General features: G+C 32.3%; 1 protein-coding gene across 1 annotated transcript; it reads right to left on the bottom strand.

Annotated features, from left to right (window-relative positions):
• On the bottom strand, positions 1–9,721 carry LOC111707062 (zinc finger and BTB domain-containing protein 17). Its single transcript, XM_023480062.1, has 18 exons — positions 9,310–9,721; positions 8,727–8,955; positions 7,946–8,155; positions 7,618–7,777; positions 6,852–6,951; positions 6,630–6,697; positions 6,109–6,280; positions 5,576–5,666; positions 4,899–4,993; positions 4,418–4,480; positions 3,592–4,095; positions 3,399–3,453; positions 3,153–3,340; positions 2,765–2,846; positions 2,109–2,181; positions 1,467–1,605; positions 1,257–1,327; positions 1–607 (listed from the first exon to the last, which is right to left on the bottom strand). The coding sequence occupies exons 1-18, from the start codon at positions 9,397–9,399 to the stop codon at positions 490–492; spliced, it is 2,508 nt and encodes an 835-aa protein (XP_023335830.1). The 5' UTR covers positions 9,400–9,721; the 3' UTR covers positions 1–489.
• Between the last annotated feature and the right edge of the window lie 96 nt (positions 9,722–9,817).

Below are 9,817 nucleotides of genomic sequence, written 5' to 3'. Positions count from 1 at the left end.
TCTGAAATATAAAATTTTTCACAGCCAGAGAGATAAAGAGTTCTGATAATTAATGAGAGCTTGGTTTAAATTATTTTATACAGTCGGACACATAAAAACTGTGGAATTGGAAGACAACATTTCAGCAACCTTATGTGTATTTTACGGTGTTATAAAGCAAATAGCTTGAAAATCGACTTATAAATAAATTACTGTGCTTGATGTTAAATGAAATATTTAAATTATAACTTGAGTATAATGGTTGATTATAAAGCCGGCTTCTTATGTAATCGAGCTTAATCCTTGAAAGGATTTGTTGATGGCCTGTGTCCCCCCGAGGATCTGATGGCTGTAAGTAAGTAATAACAGTCGTCTATAAATTCCACAGTCTTTTGGGTCTCACTGGAATACATAAGAAGATCTGAGATTCTGGGATAAAGAATCAATGACGACCTCCAACTAAGATCTGAGATCCAGGGATGAAGAATCAAAAACGACCTCCAACTAAGATCAGAGATCCAGGGATGAAGAATTAATGACGACCTCCATAACACGTGACTTGAGCTCGCCAGAGAGAAAGGAAAGTATTTCAAGATCACTTGAGTTATTGTGAACACTCTTCTTATGCCTAGAAATACAAAACAATAAAAAAAATATAAGGATTTTCACAAAATATATATTATATACAATTAGAACCCGTTTGTGTGCAGTGGGGAGGTGACTTCGGTCACTGGCCTAGACCCCTATCATCCTATGTTTTGATCACACTAAACTTGTGGCATAATCGGATATACATTAATTTCCGTCCTTTGGCGGTTATTTTTGAGGGGGTCTCTGCCTTGATTTTTTATGATGGTTGATCTTTTATTTATTTATTTATTTAAAGAAACATCCAAGTAAAAACAACATTTAAAAATAATCTTATATCCAAGTAAAAACATCAAAAAAAACTTATATCCAAGTAAAAACATCAAAAAATAATCTTATATCCAAGTAAAAAAATCAAAAAATAATCTTATATCCTAGTAAAAACAACATTCAAAAATAATCTTATATATAAGTAAAAACATCAAAAAATAATCTTATATTCAAGTAAAAACATCAAAAAATAATCTTATATCCAAGTAAAAACATCCCAAAATAATCTTGTATCCAAGTAAAAACATCCCAAAATAATCTTGTGTCCACGTAAAAACATCCCAAAATAATCTTGTTTTCAAGTAAAAACATCAAAAAAATCTTGATCAGAATGAAAATATTAAAATCAATCTTGTTACCTGTCATATTTATTTCTTTTATCAAATGCTATTTTGCATAATGGACAAGTCCACTCCTTTCGTTCAATATTCTGCAGAAAAAAAGTTCAATAGAGGAAACTTATGAAACTCAAAATTATCTTTTTTTAATATTTTTAATTCAAAGGATCATAAAATAGGCCAATCTAAATTTTTTTCTAGTGAAAACCGTTCAACCATTAAAACTTTTTCCTTGATTCGAAAATGTTGAGATTTCTTGTGTCTCTCCATATCACGTTTACTTCCGAAGGATTTTTCACAATAATCACAGGTGTAGGGGCGCAGCTTGAGGTGCACCATCATCTTGTGCCGTTGCATAGAGAACAGGGTTCTACAGATTTATAATTTTAAATATTTTTACAATTCATCAAATCAAAATCTGAACACAGAAACCACAAAATTATTAGAATAGAGAATATGTATTAAACCAACTTGTACAATACATTCTGCGATGCTTAGGATCCACTTCATTTCATTTTGATGCGGATCCAGATCCTGTATCCACCCTGATAAAAATGGATCCAGGTCCGGAATATTTCTTCAAGATTTACTGAACTTTTTAGCAAATAAAAAGCTAATTTTTTATCTTAATGCTTTAACTTTATGAATCACTCAGAGATTAGAAAGTTTTTACTGATTTGTAAATAGTTTGTTTAAAAAATACTGTGTTTTTATATTCCATATATCTTTGGATCGAACATGATGGAATTTTATTGCCCCTTATTAAGTTTTTTTTTTTTAAAGTTTGCTATCAGTTTATTTATGAATTACTTTGAAGTTTTTAAATCGATCTAGATTTTATAAATATACATTATACAAAATATGCGACTGTTCCTGAATCTGAGATGGCAGAGTTGACAAGCAAAACGTTCTTCTGTATTTTTGTGCTGAAGCCGAATATGTCGAGCTAAAAAAGGGTATATATTTTCCTGAAAAATCATTCCATACCCTCTTCTTACAGAGACGTTCGACATATTTTACCGTGACCCTCCATTGTAAGTTACATGCAGTTATGTAAGTCAATTTATAATACAATTGAAAATAATCAACTTTTAGAGATCAGATGATTGATATTTCGTGCATTCTTGATCTGTCAATGCTTTACCGTTCGTACCCTTCGTATCCTTGTCAATTAGACATGTCACCATACAAATGGACGGTCACTTGAAATTACGTCTACAGTCCTTAAAAAAGAATTTGTTTGTCTATATCCTTCATTGATGCTGATGAAAACAAACAAATGAATATCTTTCTCATGGTTGCTCAGATAAATGTGTCAACCATTTTAATCTGATATGCTTCTCTTTTTTTAAATTGTTTCACTTAAAATCAGGCTGACAACCTCTTTAAAATATATTCTGAGAAAGGTATTATTTGGTCAATGAATTAGTGAATATGTTCATAGTTTACAGCTCAAGCTGAATTAGAAATAAGACGATCTTTCATCAGTCGAGTGGTCTCAGTAGTCTTTTTTTTAAATAAAAACTTACTGATATCAATAACAGGCTTGAGACAGATTCTACAAACACTGGACACTCCGTCATGAACAGAGGTTGTGTGAAGCTTCAAACTCTAGAATATACAAAATACAATTCACAGTATACTTGTACTGATAGACAAAGGTTTTTTTTATCATACTAAAGCTGTTCAAACTATAAAACTATACGTTATGGTAACAATATTAGCTTTATCTGATTGAGATTTCAGAATATTAATCTCTTTTTTTGCGGATTTTAGGTTTTTAAAGGAAACATTTGATAATTCCAACAGGCTATATGTATTAAACCATCCCTAGAGTCAAAAGAGATTCAACAAAAAATTTGGGTCAGTTCGATCCAGCTATGTTGAAATTTGTTGTTTGTATAGGAGGTTATCTACCTGATCAGATGAAAAGCATTTCTCACATTGTTTACACTCAAACTTTAACTTGACATTGTGATTGTTCTTCTTGTGTTTCGTCAGCAAACCTTTCAGCTTAAACTCTTCTTCACAGTGATCACATTTATACGTTGTTTTGGTCTCAAGAACTTCACTGATTGGAAGCATGGCGGGCTCAGCTACTTCGACTACAAAAACAAATTAATAAGATAAAAAAAAATAAAATAAAAAAACATTATTGCTTACCAAGATCTTCAAACATCTCCTCTGATATGAGTCCCTGGTCAAGCTCCAGCATAAACTAAAATAATATTGAAAATTTGAGGGAAATAACATCTCAAAAAAAGAATTAGCTTTAAATACGAAAAAGATTACTTTTTTAAATTATTTTCTTTCCCAAAATACTTTTTAGTGGGGAAAACCTAAACCCCTATCATACCCTAGGTGATGCTGGATGCAGCTCCTTTATGTGCTTGTTCAAGTACTCCTCGGAGATAAACCGTCGATCACATAAATCACAAGAAACTGCTCTACTCAGATCAATTCTACCACTTCGTTCATCAATTAGGTTTGCAATCTTCTCCTCTATACTAATCTCGGGCAGGCAGTCTTCTCTATCAACTTCTAGCGAGGAACTTTCGTTAAGTAAGGCAACTCTATTATTAATCTCAAAATGAGTAAAATCCACGAGTTTATTTTTGTCCGCCATTTTTTTGTAGACCAGCACGCCGGAAACAGCTGATTCGACACTATTGTTCTGATTACCATTGCTGTCTACCATGGATACCTTTGAAATTATTTCCTCATCTCCAGAATTTTCAGATTGAAAGTTTATTGATTCTGAACGATCAGAATTGAGAACGATCTCTCCCTGATCATGTTCTTGTTCAAGTTCTTGGTTGGTTTCTTTCTCACCCTCCCCTTCTAATACCAATGCTTGCGCCTGCACATTAAAAAATTAACAAGGAGAAAAAAAAATAAAAAAAATATTCATGATAATTAAACTTTTGAAAAGTATTTCAATAAAAATGATGGTAAAAAATATCAAAGAAATACGTTTTTGATTTTAAACAAAGGAAGCTGACAGCTGAACGAGGAAAGGGGGAGTGTTTCTAAGATTTGGAGAAAAGCTTAGAAATCAATTTTTTTCCTGCTTTCTGATAATTATTTCCCGAAAGTTCTTTTTTCTACAATTCAGCAATAAAACTTCAAATATGATTGATTGAAAAAAATAACTAATTATGCTTTAAAAAAACTTGACAAACCTGATAAGGCGAAATATAATAAAGATTCTCTTCTCCTTCTCCAATGAGTTCTTCACACTCTTTCTAGAAAGTGATGAAAATTTATTTTTGTAATTTTTACAATATTTCATTGTTTGAATGATTTAATTCTCTGATACCTGAGATTGGATTTAATGAATACTAAGAAGTTGAACTAGATAAAGCTACTTCTGGACCACAAAAGACAAGTAGTTATTGATTCCGACCAATGGTTTAAAAGGTTTTCCATTGAATAGTATTAGGCTTGTAAGGAGTGTTGATTGATGTAATCATTAAAAATTCTGAACAAAGATCTGCAAGTGAAACGCCCACACCACTTAAAGGTAGCAGTTTAACTCTGTTAAAGCAACCGCAACATTCAAAAGCACATAATTCATCAAAAAGTTAGTAAATCTTCCAGGTTCAAAAAGTGTCAAAAAACAAACACAGAAAGATTGTTTAATTGGTTCCTACGAAAAATTACCGTTTGTCCAGATGTACCAGGCACGATGGTTAGAACTTGGCTATCTGCATCATTGCTGCGAGATCGAGATTTTCCAGAGATTTTTAACCGGATTCCTAAATTATTTATTATCAGAATTACGCTAGAGATTTTTAACCGGATTCCTAAATTATTTATTATCAGAATTACTCTAGAGATTTTTAACCGGATTCCTAAATTATTTATTATCAGAATTACTCTAGAGATTTTTAACCGGATTCCTAAATTATTTATTATCAGAATTACTCTAGAGATTTTTAACCGGATTCCTAAATTATTTATTATCAGAATTACGCTATGATAAAAGCTTAAATGTTTTTTATTATCATGAATGTAACTTGTTTTTATTATATTAAAATGCAATTACGTCCAAATATTTGAAAAAAAAATATAGTTGTCGACATAGGATTTTCGGATTCGAATTTAAAAAGCTTTCATCATAAAGTTTCCCTTTGGTCCGAACTTTTGTTTGAAATATCTTCAACGCATGATCTCGATATCCAATGTGGGCAATATCAAATTTAAGGATTAATACTGGTTCCCTCAATTTATCCCTACAGGGTATGGCCAACACGGGATGTCGAAGAGGAATTAAATCAATCCATAGTTCTGCATAATACAACACTAAGGTTCTAACACTAGGATCTAAAAAGTTGAACCTGTTTCCGGGATTACTATCTGAGGTTCTCCTTGTTCCGGTAGAACCAGCTGAAGGTTCTCCAGGTTCTCCAGCTGGAACACAGGCCCAACCTGAACATTTATCTTGTGGAAATATTAATTTAAAAATCTCATGTTTAAAGGCAAGTCATGTCTCAAGTTCAAAATTGGCAGATTTTTTCATAAAAGAAATTGTAACCGTAATTTCAAGTGACTCTCTAGGTTGACAATAAAAATGTGTTGTCTGATCAATTATGGATTATTATAACTATGTGTTCGAGCCAGGAAAACGACGGAATCTCAGCATCTTTGATTAAATAAGGGTTTTATGGGTACATTTGCAAATCAGCTATTGCCATATTTGCATAGAGGGTCACTTGAAATAGAAAAATTTCCCCTAAATTGGTGGATTTTTGCTTATTTTTTAACCAAATTGGCAGATTTTATCAAACTTGAAATTTAAAATTAAAGCATCCTGACCATAATTGGTTCTAAGAGGAACCCGGAACTACACCGATCATATTTCAAACTGTACCTGATCATTGAATCCATCCTGAGAACTATCATCCTCATCCGAATTAGCATTCTCATATCCATCAGTAGCATCAAGATCTTCCCTCTGATCAAAGTCAACCTTGGAACCAGCTTCAATCTCATCAACTGATCCGTTCCGAAAAAACCTCTCCGGGTCATCTGGTTCAAGTAAACTGAAATAATATCTTTGGGTCGTCTAATGAAAATTAACCATGTTTTTTTACTTTTCACTAGGAGGCCCTCTTTCTCCATCACAGAGTTACATGGACGATTTTAATTCTCTTATATTTTTGTCCAAGCGAAAATGAGTGACTTGCGGATTTTTGCAACAGAGAAGAAAAATGGAAATTAACAGGAATGAAATCTTTACAAGACAGAAAATAAACAAAATCTTCCTTAATTTTAATCCGAGCGGAAGGGTACCGTCGATTAAATTGGAGGTGGCTTGAAAACACATTAATTAAGAGATGTAATTAAAACATGGAGATTAGGTTAATTATACTACTGATGGTAATCCTATACCTAGTGTTCAGCAAAGCTTCTCTAGAAACCATTTTCAATGGAGATCCTTTTCTTCTCCTTCTTTCAATCTAAACATAAAATTTCCTATTTCTGAAAATTCACATCAAGAATTTGACACAGAACTTTCTAGTTTTTAATTGAACCGGATGTTAGCCAATCAATAGAGGCTCAAAGTTTTATGAAACGGATATGATAGCCAGTAAATAAAAACCGGATGCTTACCGTGTTGACCGGAAATGAGAGCCTGGAAATATTGACCGGAAGTCCCGAGATAGGTGTAGATGTCTGGGATACATTCACGGAAACACGGGCACCCGTACAACTGGAGAAAATGCCTTTATTATTTTAAATTTTCGTTATTTTAGTTTTTACGTTTTTTATTTTTTGATTCTTTAGACTATGAAAAATATCCATGCACCCAATCTATATACTCATATCTTGTATAATTCTACCCTAATATCTACATTTGACCACTCAATTGTTGTTATTACAACCTATGATCACGCAGTTTTTCATTCTACTCAATAATTTCTCTACATAGTAGTGAGTAGTGGTTCTACCCTAAGATCAATCTACATTGTTGTGATTCTATCCTATGATCACGCAGAATTTTTCATTCTACTCAATAATTTCTCTATATTGTAGTGAGTAGTGGTTCTACCCTAAGATCAATCTACATTGTTGTGATTCTATCCTATGATCACGCAGAATTTGTCATTTCCCTCAATGATTTCTCTACACCTAGCGGTTCTACCCTATGATCTCTCAGCAGTTTGTGATTCCATTATATGATTTCTCTATATCTTGTGATTCTACCTTATCGATCACACATTTTGTGAATCCACCCCATAATTATTGATTGTACATTAAATTTTGCGATTCCACCCCATAATCATTTATCACATTACATTTAGTAATTGCACCCGATGATCACTCTACGTGGTCTTTTCATTTTTAATTTTTCTACCTTTCGTACTTCAGTCCGTACCTTGATTCTTCCTCGGAAAATAGATTATTACTATAATTTGCGAACATCTGGGGAAGGTTCGAAAATAGCTCTGGACTGATAAACTCCAGGTCGGATTTAGAGTGTAGATCTGATGATGGGTTGAGCTGGCCGGAGAACGAACCCGGAGTATTTATCAAATCTAGAGATAAACTAGCTGTTAACACAAATATTTAGAGATCTAGCAGTCTATTACAAATATCTTCCAGGGACGGGCGTGGGATCTTTTTAAGTTTTACAACAATGCAGAAATGTTAGGATTATTTTAGATGTATAGAGGAAGATAATAAATATTTACAAAGAAAATTACCATGATTATTTACAGTTAGCAACTCTTCTGTGTATTGATGATCCCTGCTGGAGCTCTCAGTATGGTTTGATCCGTGTTCTCCTAGTCTGGTTTGATCCGGTTCTCCTCCGTCGTCTTCCACCTGCTCCTGTTCCCCACCGTCCTCCGGTCCATCTTCAGACTCAGCATCAACGAGATGGTTCTGGCGAAGCAACTTATCTTGTTTCTTTCCTGATCAAACATGATCATTTTTCCAAACTTTGAAGAAGATAAAAAATTAGAAATTTTTAGATTTTTGGCTGAATTTTAATAATTTCTATAATTTTTAGAATTTTGGCTGAATTTTAATAATTTCTTTAATTTTTAGAATTTTGGCTGAATTTTAATGATTTCTATAATTTTTAGAATTTTGGCTGAATTTTAAAAATTTCTTTAATTTTTAGAATTTTGGCTGAATTTTAATAATTTCTATAATTTTTAGAATTTTGGCTGAATTCTAATAATTTCTATAATAAATTTTGTGGAATCCAATTGTTAAACTTTTTGAATTATATTTTTCAGACACTTGCTTTCTTAAATTAAAATAAAAAGATAATAATGGATGGTATTTTGATCTTTTCTAATACCCTATTATGTAATCTGCACTTGTGAACTGAATATTTGTATTCTTGGCTAATATATTTATTGATTTATAGTTCTCCGAATTGTTCATATCTCAAGTTACCAATATCAGAAATGTTAATGTTTCTTATTAGATTTTAGAACGTGTTGAAGATTTAGAAATATCAAAAGAAATGATTTCCTTTAGTTTTCTGCCCAGGATAAATAATTCTCTGCTTCTCATGAACACCCTTTATGTGTCTTCTTAAATCCTTCTTGGATAAAAATGCTTTCTTGCATGTATCACATGAGTGTTCTCGAACTGATAAATGAACAGTTTTCTTGTGATGTTTCGCAGTCCAGGAATCTGCAAAGTGCTTTGGGCAAAAGTCGCAGAGATAGCGGGCAATTTTTCTTCTTGGTACATCAGCCTGACATAGAATGAACAAAATTAAAATAAATTTGAAGATTCAAAATTAAAAGGAGTGATCGTTAAATGAAATATGGTGAACATTAGATAATAATTGACAAGCGCTAATTAAATTTCTATTTCTATCCGATTTTTATGCCAAGTGAAATCTATATAAATAAGGGATAACCATGTTTCTCGTTTTGGTTGACTACGTTCCTGGTGGACTGGTTGCAGGGTGTCAACAAAACCATAGTAACTAATTAAAGAACCATTCGGCATAAAATAATGATAACTCCCGTTTATCCATTATTTTATCATAATTTTACGTTTTGACTATTCGCGAAGACTCCCTTTAAAGAGAAGAATATTTTACCGCGTGTAGTTCCCTGAAGTGCTCCGTTAGAGAACTCTTCGTGGTGAATACTTCATTGCAGTGAAGACAGCACAACGTACTTTCATCCATTTTCTAGATTCTTCTCGATTACGGGTTCAGTTCTCATTCAAAATCATTTTGTCTGAAAAATACAATTATTACTTTGTACATTAAACAATGAAGCATATTTTACATCATTTTAAATCCAAATTTAAAACGGTGTTTAGAAAACAACAATTACTATCAAGTAACATAACTGTTTATTACTGAGACTTTATTTACAACTAATAAAATGAAATACTTCTGGCCTAAGAGTGTCTGAAAGAACCCCTGATTTGTCATAAAACAATTACATAGAGACACACCAATAATTTTATGTTTAAAGGAATTTTAATGTAACACAATTAAATAGTGCAAAACTACTCATTATAAACTTTTCTCTCAATTACAATGTCAGAAAACTCGACAATTTATTTATACAAAATAAGACTTATGTCGTTTTCCACTC

Source organism: Eurytemora carolleeae, unplaced genomic scaffold, assembly GCF_000591075.1.
Source record: "Eurytemora carolleeae unplaced genomic scaffold, Eaff_2.0 scaffold775, whole genome shotgun sequence".
Classification (NCBI taxonomy): domain Eukaryota; kingdom Metazoa; phylum Arthropoda; class Copepoda; order Calanoida; family Temoridae; genus Eurytemora; species Eurytemora carolleeae.
Note: the sequence above shows the minus strand (reverse complement) of the source record. Positions and strands in the feature narration are given on the sequence as shown.

What these genes read in the sequence shown, in the direction of transcription:
- LOC111707062 (XM_023480062.1), bottom strand. Translation starts at nt 9,399, where the DNA reads ATGGATGAAAGTACGTTGTGCTGTCTTCACTGCAATGAAGTATTCACC. An exon ending in CTGGTACATCTGGACAAACG is followed by an intron (nt 4,481 to 4,898) that starts GTAATTTTTCGT and finishes ATCACTTTCTAG; the next exon opens with AAAGAGTGTGAAGAACTCAT. An exon ending in AAAAGAAATAAATATGACAG is followed by an intron (nt 608 to 1,256) that starts GTAACAAGATTG and finishes TTGTATTTCTAG; the next exon opens with GCATAAGAAGAGTGTTCACA.